The sequence below is a fragment of the Mastomys coucha genome, unplaced genomic scaffold, assembly GCF_008632895.1.
Source record: "Mastomys coucha isolate ucsf_1 unplaced genomic scaffold, UCSF_Mcou_1 pScaffold11, whole genome shotgun sequence".
NCBI classification, from domain to species: Eukaryota; Metazoa; Chordata; class Mammalia; order Rodentia; family Muridae; genus Mastomys; species Mastomys coucha.
Genome location: NW_022196893.1, coordinates 29,189,903 through 29,205,007, shown reverse-complemented (window position 1 = coordinate 29,205,007; position 15,105 = coordinate 29,189,903). Strand labels below are relative to the sequence as shown.

The 15,105-nt window shown below is 44.4% G+C and overlaps 2 protein-coding genes across 9 annotated transcripts in view; one reads left to right on the top strand and one right to left on the bottom strand.

Moving 5' to 3' along the window:
- Pfkm (phosphofructokinase, muscle) overlaps positions 1–13,130 on the bottom strand; it is a 41,290-nt gene extending 28,160 nt beyond the window's left edge. The window contains exons 1-3 of one of the 2 annotated variants that reach the window (XM_031354246.1): positions 12,151–12,263; positions 11,237–11,327; positions 10,510–10,632 (exon numbers count right to left, since the gene is read on the bottom strand). In XM_031354246.1, coding sequence (XP_031210106.1) covers positions 10,510–10,632; positions 11,237–11,318 — 205 coding nt within the window. In that variant the 5' untranslated portion in view covers positions 11,319–11,327; positions 12,151–12,263. Of the gene's footprint in view, positions 1–10,509; positions 10,633–11,236; positions 11,328–12,150; positions 12,264–13,052 lie in introns of those variants that run through there. The other variant, XM_031354254.1, reaches the window with a different exon arrangement.
- The window catches only part of Senp1 (SUMO specific peptidase 1), a 98,529-nt gene that overhangs the window by 17,659 nt on the left and 65,765 nt on the right, over positions 1–15,105 (top strand). For 2 of the 7 annotated variants that reach the window (XM_031354334.1, XM_031354289.1), the window contains exon 1: positions 12,309–12,435. The exons of 2 other annotated variants lie outside the window; for them this stretch is intronic. Coding sequence is in view for 1 of the 5 variants with exons in the window: in XM_031354283.1 (XP_031210143.1) it covers positions 13,019–13,070 (52 nt within the window). In the remaining 4 variants the exon portion in view is untranslated. 3 more of the 7 variants (XR_004113655.1, XM_031354283.1, XM_031354299.1) reach the window with 2 other exon arrangements.

Here is a 15,105-nt window from a genome sequence, read left to right as displayed (position 1 = left end):
GGTGTATGCTCAGTCTCCATTAGCTGGCTTTGAGAAGTGTTCCTGAGAGAGGAGCAGTGGGAGGACGGCTAAACTGTGGTGGCTAAAGCAGGCATGTCATTGTGCAAGCCAGAGTGCATCAAGGAGGTGTCAGCAGACTTACAAGATGGGTCAGAAAAGGATGCAGAAAGTGAAATGGTGCCACAAATTCCTGAGGAAACTAAATTAAGGCCATTTTCACTGCTGGAAAGGTTTAATGCAGCTACAGAAGTATGCGCTGTACCCTTCTTCCAAAACGAAGGCTGAAGCCTTAGTTTGCACTGGAGACAAGCTGGGGAATTGGTCTGCTTCCGTGACTGAGTACAAGAACTAGGCATGGTACTGCTCGAAAACTAGGTTTGGGCCAAAATATATTCCAGATTTCTTCAACTTCTGAAAATGAAAATTGTAATTTAGGGCATAGGATGGTAGATTGTAGCAGGGAGGAAGGGGCTCAGGGGGGTGCTCCAGGTCATGAGGGTATCAGCCACCATCTCTCTACCTTCCAGTGCCAGACATTGGTCTTCCTTTCTTTAGCATCCGGGGAAGATGACTTGTACAAGGAACTGACAAACAACTGATAGATTACTTTATGCCATGCCCCAGTACTCCAGCTTTACGTGTTTGCTGAGGACCTGAACTCCGGCTCATATATCCATGGCAACTGCTTTATTCTCTGAATCACTTCATCTGCCCCCCCCTCCAAGGCTATTCTTCATGTTGATCTTCAGTGTGAAGGAAGACATTCAGAAGATCCTGTTAAGCTTCTCAGAGCTCTACAGGATTCACCTAGCTACTGGGATATCATACAAGCAGACAACAGTGTTAAAAAAAATCAAGAGAAGACATTCTGAGTGATTAAGTATAAGATGCTTAGAAAATTCTCTGGTAACTGGAGGTCAGAGCACACGCGTAAAGAAGCCAAGGCACTCTAACTTAACCTGGCTCGTGTTCTGCCTCATGTTGTGGACAGGTAAATGAAAATGTGCAGTGGTGAATACTTATAGATCCATCCACAAAACATTAGGTGATGGACTTGTTTCATCATGATAGCCTGTGGCAGTCACTGTATATTTGCTGTGCCATTGATCCAAATAGAGTACAATGCATGATTTTGTTCATATAAAGGATCATCCCCACTGATCAAAGAAGCACCTACCCACATGACTGTGCCATTTTTGCACATATGCCTGCAAGAAGAGCTTGAGATGCTCTTTGTTGCACCCAGTTAGCTTCCCAGTTGAAACAATGTTGAAAGAGCTAGCTTTTGTCATCTGTTCACAGACTAGAGTCATTGATGGTTGTTGGTGGTGGAGCATGCCTTTAATCCCAGCACTTGGGAGGCAGTGGCAGAGGGATCTCTGTGAAGTTGAGAGTGAGTTCCACAATAGCCATGGCTAGACACTAAAACCCTGTCTTAAAAATGAAGCAAAATAAAGATCCTTTACAAACTAGGGCCATCTGAGAAGAAGATTCTGCATTTGAGAAATGATTCTTATGAGAGAGGCTTAGGAAAGCCCGTAGGGCATTTTCTTCTTTAGTGATTGATGTGAGGAGGGCCAGGCCCACTATGGATGGTGCCATTCCTGACAGGTGGTTCTGTATGGTACAAGAAGACAAGCTGAGCAAACTATGGAGAGCAAGCCAGAAGGCAGCACTCCTTCAGTTTCTGCGTCAGTTCCTGCCCTGACCTCCTTTCATGATGGACGGTGATTACCCAGTGTAAGATGAACTAAATCCTTTCCTCCTCAAGTGGCTTTTGACCATGATGTCTTACCACAGCAACAGTAACCCTAACTGAGATCTACCCTTAGAGATTTAGTCTATGAAAATTCAAGTTCTGGCTGGGCGGTGGTGGTGCATGCCCTTAATCCCAGCACTTGGGAGGCAGAGGCAGGCAGATTTCTGAGTTCGAGGCCAGCCTGGTCTACAGAGTGAGTTCCAGAACAGCCAGAGCCACACAGAGAAACCTTGTCTCGAAAAACCAAAAAAGAAAAAAAGAAAAAAAGAAAAAAAAAAAAAAGAAAAAGAAAATTCAGGTTCTGTGAAATTGATTCTGAAATGTTAAATCTTGACTTGTTGAGATTAAGGCAATCTTCATAGAACCAGAATTCCTATTTTTCTTCAACAGGAGTCTAGTTTTTTTGGGTTCTTATAACAGCATATAAATGGAATCTCTTGTTTCTGGTGCAGAAATTAAAAATCCTTTCTTAAAGGAGAGGTGAGCCATAGGCAGTAGTACTACTCCACACACTGACTATGCTCACAATGTTTGCAAAATTGACATCTCGGTCTATGTAGGCCACCTGTGTGTGAGTGTACCTGTCCAAAGACCAGCAGGGCAGTAGTGGGCATGAGTAATGCTGGGGTCAGATGAAGGAAGAGCATGGTGGGCAGGTCATCTATAGAGAGGCTGGAGCCCAGAAGGCCGTGGGAGAGCATCATTCCTTTGAGTGCTCTCCCATGTCTGGTGCAGTAGTAAGTGTAAAAGTAACTTTTATTCAGCCGAAGCCATCCTCGTCTCCGAGGATCACTGTTTCAGTCAGCTAACTGGGGCCTGGTCCTGGAAGCTTCTAGCCTCCATACAATCTAATCTAGGCCTAGAATATTTTCTGCCCGAGGCTTAGTGCTGAACACGCTCATCCTTCATGTTCTTCCTGAACTCTGGCTGGCTGGTTCAACTCAGCTGTTCTGGCTCACACTCCTCTCCAAACTGACTGATTCAACCTGGCTTCTCTTTCTGCCTCTCCTGAATTGCTCTGCTTAGCCTCAAGCTAACTCTAGCAATCTGTTCTAATCTTGTGGCTCTTTCTCATTCTCTGTTTGTTTGTTTTTTCTGTCTTCACCTGTATGTAGCTTGTTCTCTCTCTGCAACCTGTCTCTGTACAACTGTCTCTAAAACTGCTTCTTCTCTCTTCTGCGCTAGTCTGTAAAGCTCTACCAGTAAAGCTTCCCCTTCCTCTCTTCACTGCCCCTCAAGTAGCTTCCTTTTCCTCTCTCTTCTTGTGAGAGTTGGGCATGTCCTGTTCTGTCAAATCTTTCTCTGATTTATCACTGGCTTTCACTCAGCTAGACATCACTTCGAACATGGGTGCTTCCTTCTACAAACAAACTGTATACTCATTGCTTGGGATTAAAGGTGTGTGCTAAAATCATGTCTGTATTCCAGTCAGAGGGATTAAAGGTGTGTGCTAAGGGCTGAGCCACACCATTAGAAACTGAATTGTTCAGTAAATATCAATCTCAGGGTTCACAATGTGATCCTGCAACAAATAATCATGAGAGTCAGTGGTTACCTGGGCCAGCTGCTTACCAGTGAAGTCCCTAGGCACAGGTGAGGATTTCTACATTAAGTGAGCAGTTGGGTCTGCTGAACCAGAGCCTGGCCCACAAAGCTGCCCAAAAGCTTTTGTCCTGGAGGAAGCTCTGTCCTACATTCAGCTCTCTTGGCTTTTGGTTTTGTGTTTCTTGAAGATTAAACAAGTAATCAATTTTCCCCCCATGTAATAGGGAGTCCAAAGATTGATTAAATAAATAAATAAATAAACAAATACAAATATAGGGGTCATACCTACATGTAAAAAAGGCCACCGAGGAAGCCAGATCAATGGTGATACCTCTGCAGTGCCCTCTGTGGAATGTAAACTCATTCTCATGGTCACAGGATGGAGCTTTTAACAGAAGACACTAGACTCTTCTTGCGAGGTCAAAATAATGAGAAGGACAAAGAAGGTAGTTCAGAAGGGATCCATGAGAGTGCTATAGACCATAACTGTAAGAAAGCTGTATGAGACTTTATGAGCCACCAATAAACCACAGGATTTGTATGATGAAGACATACAAGGCTAGGCATGTGCACATCTTTCATCCGAGCATTTGGGAGGCAGAGACAGGTGGATCGCCGCAAGTTTAAGGCCAGTCTGGTATATACATGGTGAATTGCAAGGCAGCCAGGACTATGTAGAGAGAGAGAGAGAGACCCTGTCTTGACAAAACAAAACAAAAAAGACATCATGTTTGAATGTTTGAGTGATATAGCAGGTGTCACACAGTGCGTCACACAGTGCTCACTAACCCGCTGAGGACGTGAGCTACCCAGAAGGGAACTGACCGATACCGTGAGAACTGAGCTATCAGAAAGCACTGTGCGTTCCTTTACAATGAAGACTGCTTGTTACTCACAGAGGCACCATCTTAAGAACAAAGACTACACATTCATGAGCTGTGATCAGTTTTTATGATAAAACACCGAAAACTGCACTCTCTTGTTTCTTGGTGTTTCTCTTCTGGTGAGAATTGTCATGTGGGTGAGTGAGAGAACTGTGGTGACATTCTCTCACACAGGAAGGAGTGACAGTGTTACTCACACCTCCCAAAAAACACTGCATCAAGTTTGAACATGTATAAAGAAATGTCTCCTCGTGTGACTGCTCATAACAATATCAGTACAGTAGGAAAGAGCTGAGAGCCAGCCGAGACTGTCAGTACAGCGAGGTTGACATTGGGGTCTGTGGCTCTTTGTTGTGAGGACTCCTGTGCATTGTGGGATGTTTAGCAGCACCCTGGCTGTTTTTGAATGTTACCTGCCATTCTTTACAAAAGCTTGGGGTGCAGGACTTAAAGGCAGGAAAGAGGCCTATGTGGCCCACTTCTGTGGGTGGTTGAGTTTCTGTATTTTATTTTATTTTATTAGACTTATTTATTTATTTTTTGTGTATGAGGACACTGTAGCTGTACAGATGGCCATGAGCCATCATGTAGCTGCTGGGAATTGAACTCAGGACCTCTGCTTGCTCCTGCCTGGCTCGCTCCAGAGTAGCTGTCTTCAGACACACCAGAGGAGGGCGTCAGATCTCATCACGGATGGTTGTGAGCCACCATGTGGTTGCTAGGATCTGAACTCAGGACCTTCGGAAGAGCAGTCAAGTGCTCTTACCCGCTAAGCCATCTCGCCAGCCCCGAGTTTCTGTATTTTAGAAACACATATATACACAGCAGCCTCAACACTGCACAGGGCAAGGCTGTGTACACTGATGGGCAGAGAGCTAGAGAAAACAGGCGCTGTGGCTGCTTGTCCACTGAGCGTGAAACAAACACACACTCTCCTCTCCCAGAGGCTGCAACGCAGCTCCTCCGTAAGCAACTGAACTTGGAACAAGGACTAGCACAAGTGTCACTGTTTTCCCCGCAGAAATGCAGAGGCAGCACAGTTTTGTATTCATAGCCGTGGGTTCCCTTATATAGTGACGACATCACTTCTCCTTGACACCCTGTATGCAAAGAGCAGAGCGAGGCATGGCAGCACCTGAGACACAACCCTCCTTGTGCTTCTCAGCCTTCCTAATGCTATGACCTCTTAGTACCTCACGCTGTGCTGACCCCCAACCATAACACTTTTTTGTTGCTACTTTACAACTACACTTTGGTACTGTTATGAATCGTAATGTAAATATCCGATATGTGACCCCTGCGAAAGGCCCTTTGACCCTCCCCCCAAAGGGGATACTATCCTCAGGTTGAAAACCACTGTTCTAACCTACCTTCTACCCAAGAGATTGAAAGATCATTTTAGGAAGCAAATATGGGGCTGGCGAGATGGCTCAGTGGGTAAGGGCACTGACTGCTCTTCCAAAAGTCCTGAGTTCAAATCCCAGCAACCAAATGGTGGCTCACAACTACCCGTAATGAGATCTGACTCCCTCTTCTGGTGTGTCTGAAGACAGCTACAGTGTACTTATTTATAATAATAAATAAATCTTTGGGTTAGAGCAAGCAGAGTTGACCAGAGCAAGCAGGGTCGACCAGAGCGAGCGGAGATCCTAAAAGTCAATTCCCAACAACCAGAATGAGGCTCATAACTATCCATACAGCTACAGTGTGTACTCATATGCATTAAATAAATAAATGAATAAATAAATCTTAAAAAAAAAAAAAGCAGCAAATATGAGGGCTGGGGATGTAGATCAATGGTAGAGCTCAGCATGCACAAGGTCCTGGCTTTAATGTCAACATTGTACTAACCTGTATCTGCGAAGGAAATGCATTTGTGCTTAGATGTTTTGTTCTTGTTTTTAATATGATCCTGTCACTGTTGAGTTCCTGTAGTGAAGAAGTGGTTATAGAATTTAGAAGGTACTCCATGGGCTTGTTCTTATAATTCCTTTGGGCAGTCTCCCCAGCACTCACTCAGGTCTCACTGGATCACACTACCTTTCCAACAAGTCAGCCTCTTCCCAGATCAGAACCACCTGTTCTTTCTGGAAAAAGATTCTGCTCTGCCTTGTAGAATCTCTTATAAGCATCACTTGTCAATAAAAAAAAAGCCAATGGCCTGTGAGCTGAGGCAGGAAATAGGAGGTGGGACACTGGCAGGAAGAGAGAGGATTCTGAGAAATGGTGAGAGTATATAAGGGAGTCGAGAGCACAGAGAGGAGACTAGGCTGTAGACGAGCAGGTAAATGAACTCAGGGCTGCTGAGGAGACGAGACCCAGCAGGCAGGGACTGACGGAGCTACTCAGAGAGTGAGCCAAAGCTGGTGGCCTAGGCACTTAATAATAAAGAATGTGTCTCGGAGTCGTCAGTCTGGGTGCAGGGCTGGAAAGGAAAACCAGAATTTAACCTTATTTTTCCACTGTCTGGCTAAAGCCATCCCTCTAGCCTTCCCGAGTTCAGTGCCTGGTCTGACATGCTGTCTGTGTATTGCTCTCCTTCCCTGGACTCACACTGTTCTCATTTTACAACCTTGTTTGATGACTGCTTTGCCACAAGATTATAGACTTCCTGGAGGAGGTGCATGTTTTGTTGACTTCTATTTCCAATGCCAAATCCTGTGAGACCTTTAATACAACTCCTTGTGCTGTGTGACCCTGCTAAACACACTCGTCTACTCCAGTCACATCCAAAATATCGGGGATAAAATCCTGATAAAGGATAAGAGGCAATAAGACTTCAAAAGGAGTTCTGTGCCTCCTGGATTTCAGACAGTCGCTAGTATCCCCTAACTCAGCCGTGTTCCAGATCAGTCTTTCCAATCATCAACACGGCCTCATAATTAGGCATAAAGCTACCCCAAGTTATGATTTGTAAATGGTTAAGATTGGGCATTGTCTCCGGGCCAACACAAAGTTTCCAACTATCCTAGTTTAATGTTTTAAGTACTAGAGAGTAATTGAAAGGTTTCTCTCACTCTAAGACATTAGCTGAAAGTGTTAGGTCGGATTCCCCTCTGCCTGCCTCCAGCAAGAACCAGAGAATTAGCATAAGAATACCTCAACAGGGAGGGCTTCACCCCTCTTCCTCCTGCTTCACACCTGGCTACCGGACCCTGCTGACCTTGGTGTGGAGGTCGCTTGCCTACGTGACTTCAATCTAGCACTAGGACTGGGGGAAGAAGGACCTGGACTCACATGCAGGACTAGCACTAGAACTTAGATGGGTTAGGACTTAGATTCATGTATCTCTCGCAGTTCCCCGGGCCCAAGTGCTCTGGGCTGGGGCTGCTGCTTTAGACCCAGTATGTTTCAGATAGCCTCAGAGGTACCTCAACTGTTGAGCTGCCAGATTTTCCATTTCTCTTTTACAATGATTGTAAAAGCCTCATGCATTTTTAAAGAAATACACTCAGATCTTACACCACTCGTGTGTAGTCTGTTTGTCAAAAGCCGAATCCCGTGCCCACCTGGCCAGAACCCCTCGTCCCGCGGAACAAGGGACCCCGTAACAAATCCCGGTCCGCGGCATGACCCCAAACATAAAACTATTTTTGTTGCTACTTCATAACTGTACTTTTGCTACTGTTATGAATTGTAATGTCAACAAACTTTCTTGGTAGGAAGATAAAAATAAGTAGATAGATAGGTAGATGGATGATAGACAGACAGACAGACAGACAGAAGAAATAGAATGGATGATGGCAGCAATCAAGAGGGAAAGCTTGGCAGCCCTGCCGAGGCTGGAAGATACTTCTTTCCCTTCTCCTGGAGGAAAGCTGAAAAGGCCTTGAGGTTCAGATGCAGGAGCTGAATATCATGATTCTGTCCCTGGGACGATGGACAGTGCAGACCACAGAAGCAAGTCCAAATTAGTCATCAGAGCAAAGGGAGTCTGAAGTACATGGTATAGAGCAATGAGAAGGGAAAGTGGCAAAGACAAGGGCAGCTAGGAGACAAACTGAACATTCTCAATGGTGGAACAGGCTGCCGACTGGGCTGCTCCTTGGTGCCAGCTGCTAGCTCTGTACCACATTAAAGGAACACCCACAGTTGTCAAATGGGTGCCCCAAATACTTGAATAAGTTAATGTTCTTGAGTATAAACCACTTTCCCATTAGTTTGGAAGTAGCATGAAATTTGAGATCATGTGGGATAACGCCCCGCCTCCATGCCAGACCTATCCTGTCAGCCACAGCCCTCCCCTCATTCCCACATCTCTATGGGATCTTTGGAAATTCCACATGGTGAAACAGCACCGTCAATCTCTCAACTTATATGCAACCTCATATATTGCTTCTCCTTGAACGGAGGCTCCTGAGGAATAGGGAAACCATTTTCTCATCTCTTATTGAATCTAATACAAGGAGTTCAGATGGCATGTTCTCAAAAGGTATGGATAAATATTGCCATCTATTGCATACGACCAGGAATAGTTAATGGAATTGTTAACTTCTATTTAAAATTGTATTTTACTTTTACATGTACAGGTGTTTTGCCTTTATGTATGTGTGCACCATATGCATGCACTGCACGTGGAGGCCAGAAGAGGGCGCCATATCTCTAGATGATTGCAGTAACAGGCTGTTGTGAGCTACCATGCGCACTGTGGGTGCTGGGAATCAAACCAGGATCCTTTGGAAAAGCAGCCAGTGCTTTTAACTGATGAGCCACCTCTCTAAACCCCAGTTTTTAGCTCCCTAAGGAAAACGTTTTAGCCCTGAATTCCTTCTGGAAATACATGGAAGTTGAGCTAAGTAACGTCTAAGACATTTCTGAATTTTAACTATTAACATAATGGTGTTATATGTATATCTGACTACAAACTTACACATACAAATACAGCAGGAGTCAGACTTGATTAGTACAAATGTCATGATGAAATGCATTATTTTGCATTCTAACTTAAATATACAATTTAAAGCTCTGGACTAGCAGCAGGTGGATTGGATTGAGTATACATACAGGGAATTGGTAAAACCTCTGGATTTGCCTGTGAGGGAACCTGCAGAGTGTTAACTAAGAAGGAGAAGCTTGTCCCATGTGTTGCTGGCACCATCAAGTGGGCTGGAATCCAGAGTGCGATATGAGGGAGGAGAGCTGGAGTTCAGAAGCACAGGCCTCCCTCTCAACCTTCGGGACATGACAGGAGCCGCTCCCCCACGTCCCCTCCCCAGCAGGACACCTGAACCTGTGAGTAGAAATGAACCTTTCTTCCCTTATGCTATTTGGTGAGAGCATTTTGTCACGGCAGTGGAACAACACAACATGTTTTATAATGTATTATTTCTAATAGGTCACTGACACACAGTGGAAACTAAGGAAGTATTGTCAGTGAACTGACTCCAATACAGATGCATTTAAGTTGAGAAGGGACATATAGACATGTTTCTAAAATTTAATGTAAAGTATTGGTGAGTTGAACCTTTACTAAATTATACAAGAGAAACCTGTTATTAAATTTTTCCCAGGATAAATTTTAGTCTTTGGAATAATTTTGTAACATAATAGTAATGCCTTAATTTAATCCACTGGTGGGAGTTTCACATTTTTCTATATAAGGTTTACTAACAATACAGAAATCAGACTAAATAGCTTAGAGTAATGAGGGAGGCAAGTGACTTAGCGTAGCTGTGGCTTAGAAACCATGTGAGTGTATCTCTCAAAGTTTCATCTGTTGAGACCGTGGCATTCAGGGCAGTAATGCTAGGAACAGGTGAGACCTGAGCATGGGCTCTGGTGAGAGGTGACTGCCTGGGCAGGGGCTAATGAGGACCCTGTGGCCCCCAGTTAGCTCCTGTTAAAGAAAGCTGGCATCCCCGCCCCTGACATATGGCGTACTGTTTCATCACGTGATCCCTCCTTCCTGCTTATATTCTTGCTGTGGTGTGGCTCAACCAAGGGGATCCTAAGCATAGGGCCAAACAAAAGGAGCTGCCTATTCTTGGGCTTCCAGTTTCCTAAACTGTGAGACAATTTCATTTTATACACTACCCCGCATAGGGTATTTTGCTATAGCAACAGAAAAAAAAAACAAATAGAAATATTGAGTAAATAGAATTAAGTATTGTTCATACAAAGAACTATTCTTTCTCCTACAGCTCCCCCCTCTCTCTCTTTCTCTCTCTTTCCCTCCCTCCCTCCTTCCCCCCCATACACACTTTCTCCCCTGTGTCTCAAATGTAAACTTTGGCCTACTGTGATCATAATGCTGTGAATGAACCTTTTGCTCTTCAGCAATTCTTTCCCCACCAATCCCCAATGTTTACTCACATGCCTCACCAGTTTTAAGAATAGGTATAGGTCCCACGGTGTTTGGATCATCCTTACTTTCTAGTCCCTTCTCGGAATCTGCCTTTGGCTGTAGCTTCGGTATGATCGTGTTGGAAGTTGAAGCTTCCCCCACTGGGAATCGATAACTGTAGGTCACCCCCAGGGTGGGAGTCAGGGAGGGGGTGCTCCTTACTCTTTTATTTTCCCTAAGAGGCTTATCTACTCAAAAACGTCTTTAGCATAAATACAGTGAAGAAGATTAAGAGAAGTGATGATTGTTCTCAATAACTAGTTTCCTACCTCCAAAAGAGTCTATTCCTTTAGGAATCACAGAGGCAAAGCAGAAACACATAACTACCCGTTAGAAAAGAGTGGAGGGAAGTTCTCTTTAGGGCCTGACTTACATGTCTGGGGGTGCCCATTGAGTAACAACAAGGACTCCCACAAGTGAGCCCAGATAGATTAGAATAATCTATAAATTAAATAGAAATCAACACCCATTCCATGTTCCATTATTTCTTGTTCTCAGCTCCCAAGTCTTATTTTCCTGGCACAAGGATAGCAACTCTCTTATACTTGTACAAAGAAAACACACAACATGGTGACAACTATTCTTCCAACTAGGAATATAAAACAAGTCTGTTGATCCCTTAAGCTTATCGTTATGCCAGAAACTCTCATCCTGTAGAGCTCTGAGAGAACTCACCCCTTGTCACTATAACACAGTCAATGGTACCTGTGCTCTGAGGAGTCCTGACCACTCGGCGAGACTCAAGCACGCACATGAAAAATTTCAGATGAAATTCCTCTCTACTCATGGCTAGTTCCTAGAGATAAAGACAGTTTAATCCAAATAAATAGATCCATAGAATATTTAAAGTGCCAAAGGTCGACATGGTCTAGGTATACTTAATACTACTGGGTTTAGGACTTGGCCATATAAAAATATCAGCATATAAGGTAATATAAATAATCTTTTATATACATAACAAGCCAGGATCTCCTGAACAAACCAGTTTACCTCCTTATGCTTAGAGAATGGAAAAGGCTGGTAGATTCCAGAGGCCTTTCCTACTTCAAGAGTGAATTCAGACAGGCAGTCAGCTGGGTCTAGAATACTATTCTGAAGCCCCTTTCCAAAGCTTCTAAATAGGGTCTGGGCCAGAGGCATACTAAATTAAGAAGCTCGGTAAATAATTTGAATGAACAAGCTAATTTTTCCTCCATTATTCTGTCTTAAAAAGTCTGGCATTGATCACGTGTTTAAGACCTCTGGTGAAGCCCATTAGAGCTCACTGTTTTAAATTATTCCACTTATATAAGGTTCGGCATGTTAAGAGTCTAAGCTAAGGCGTTCCCAAAGTTTCTCTTAGTCTCTGCTCTTCCCCCTAGCCCCACTTCCTGTGATCAGTCAAGCGTGACAAGAAGCACACTAATTTTCAGAAGATATAGTTAGAAATCAATTTAGATCTCAAATCCTCATTGGTAAGGCGCAGGTTTCCAAACATCTAGGGCCACAGCGAACAGCTGCCATGGAAACCTGCGTGTAAGCCAAAAAAAAAAAAAAAAAGGGTCAAGGAACGGAACCAGAAGACAGCGGGTCAAGGAGCCGAGGGACAGAGAAAACCGAAGGACGGCGGGCGCACTAACACTTCTCCAAGTGCGACGAAGAGAAAAACCCCAGTCTGACAGGGTGCCCGGGGGATTGAGACCAGAGTCAAACGCTCCCTCGGCTTCTCAGGCCTCGCCACCCGCGCAGGCGTTCCGCGAGCCCGGAGCTCGCTCTTTGACCTCTTGCCCCACCCCCTTTCCTCCTCCGCGCCCGCCAAACGGTCTTCCGGTCCCGTAAAGACGGTTCCGGTTCCCGAAGGTTCCCGGGCTTTGCGGTCCGCGCCCGGCCGGAAACCCCTTTGCCTAGCAGCCGGTTCCGGTTCGGTGAGTGGCGGCGGGAAACTGGGGGAGGGGTGAGGATGGAGGGAGGCTGGGCCTGGAGGCTGTGTCGGACCGGGCCCTCTGGCCTCCGCTGCGCTGAGCGGAAGAGAGGACCGCGGTGGGGACCGTGCCCTTTCTTCCGCCCCGCCCCTTGGGACCACCTCCATTCCCCCCTGCTGTCCGGTGGCGGCTGTCTGGCCCGGGTCTGGTAGTTGGGCTCCCCGAGGCCGCCCTTTCAGGCCTCCGTCTCCTGACCCCGCGGAGAGGCCATCTCCCTGCGGTCACAGCGGGGCCTTCTCTGCGCCCAACTCTACTTTCCCAAAGAGAAAAGGCCGGTTGGGATTCCGGGAATTTCCCGCCAGAGCAGGGCTTCCTCTGGAGGGAGAGCCGTTTTCAACGAGGAAGTTGAGCTTTCGCTCCCACCTGGCTTCACCTCTCTGCTTCCTTGAAACCTGAATGCTACTTCTCGACTACCGTGTCTCGCGTAAACAATTCTCCAACTCTTTTCCCCTGTGACATTTCCCTGGGATGCGCTATCGCTAGAGCCACCACCCGAGAGAAACGCCTGGACCCTTCTGCACAGGTTATGAAAGCCCCCTTAACTGCCGCAGTTTTCTTACCTGGCTCATCGCCTCTTGGTAATTGCCTTGAACCTTTTCTTCGTATACCCTAACGTGATCTTTCTGGATATGTGCTGGGTTTTCCTTGTCTTGAGCTTGGTGATTTCTGCTTTATCAGTACCTCTACAGTTTTTCTGTTATCTTGTTGGCAATAACTTGCTCCTTTATCACTTTTAAGTCACACTTGTTAAAATGACTTGGTTCACGTGGCATATTATTGTATTTGGAGTGATGGTGATTCTTGTAAAATTTTGTATAGTCCTTTTATACACTATCAACTATTCGATGTAGGGCTTTTGTTGTAATAGGAAATTCTGGATGAAGTAGAACATGTATAAGTATTCTTCATAAAGATGATTTGTATTCACGACTCTTGCTGAAATGTGGATTACTGCCACTGAGGTTTCAGTAACACCTGTAATAGTGACCTGAACCTTCCAGTTAGACTACTTGTCCCCCCAGCCTCTTTTAAAGAGCTTCATTCCCTGGTTTCAGTCAATTATCCAAACTGCAGCCGTGAGTAACCTATTGTCACTCATCTGATGAATTAAGTCTGGAGAGGGAGTGAATGAGTTTACAAACAGGTTCTGCCACTTGTGGCTAAGGTGATAGAGTTTTTTTTCTTCCACTGACTTCTCTTTCTCCTACCAGTCATACTAGTTTTGCTGTCTGTGTGACTGGATCAGGCTTCCTCGCCTAGCCTGGAATCTTCTAAAGGGCAAAGGGCACATCTTCCTTGTATTTATCCCAGAACCCCACACTTAGTGTATGTGTGTAAGACGTTAAATAGTGTTTAAAGATGTAGACTATTAAGGTGCTTAAGGTACTAATTTAACTGGGGGAGAGAATGCACATAAAAACACTGGTGGGGACCGGAACAGATGATAAAGTGAAGACTCTTATCATAGGTGTAATTAATTGTTCTCCAAACCTCAGAGTAGAGTTATTCACATGCTTACTTCCACATCTTGGTTCTGGATACAGGTAACTGTACAAGGCTGTGTTTTCTAATAGCTTCATTAGTGCTCTAAAAATTAATTTTTGTAACAATCTCTTCCAAAGTATACAGACTTACAAATGATTTACTACTTTGTATCCTATTGCAGGCGATTTCTACGTCCCCCCAGATTTCCCTTTCACTTGGTGTTCACCTGCTAACTTGATTCACATTAATAAGCAGCTGCTTAGTAACATTCTGTAAATTAAATGAATGATGAATGCTAGGGATGAGTTATTAAAAATGATATGGGTTGTTGTTGTTGTTGTTACATTTGTTTGTTTTTGGGTTTTTTTGTTTTTTGAGACAGGGTTTCTCTGTGTAACATTGGTTATCCTAAAACTTGCTCTGTAGATCAGGCTGACCTCAAACTCACAAGAGATCCACCTACCGTGTGACTCTACCACCACCCGGCAAGAAAGATTTTCTTAAAATAAAAAACTGTTATCCGTGCTCCATTTGATGATATCTAAGGCTCTTTATTTAGGACTCATGAAGAATCTTGATTTTGTTGTTGTTTTTTAATCTCTTCTTCCAACATCATTGCTAAAGAAGGTACTAGAAGCACACCAAAGAAGCAAGATGTATTTGTAAAAAGGTTTGACCATTTACGTAAATGAGCCAGGATACATTGCTCAAAGCTAGTTGGAAAGGAGTCTTTAAATGAAGGTGTTTGAGGGTAGAGCCCTGCTAAGCTTGGATGTGTACTTGCTGAGGGATTCTTGGGTCTTCCTTTTACACCATCAGTGTGGTTTTATGCAAGTCAGTTAACCTTTTGAGTTATTGAATTTCTAGCTTGTTTTCTCCTTCCAAGTGAAAAAGAAATTAACTGGGATTATTCTACTGGATACCAGATTTTTTTTTCTTTCTGAAAAGAGTGTCTTGCTGTATTATCCAAGTGGCCTCAAACTTGGAATTTTCCTATCTGCCAAGTTGTGGATACTAGACTTTTAAATTGGCATTTTTCTTTTTAAAAAGGTATGCAGAATGGACTAGTCACAATTAGAAAGTGACTTTGGTTGATTGGATTTTTTTTCCCACCTTAATCTGGACCTA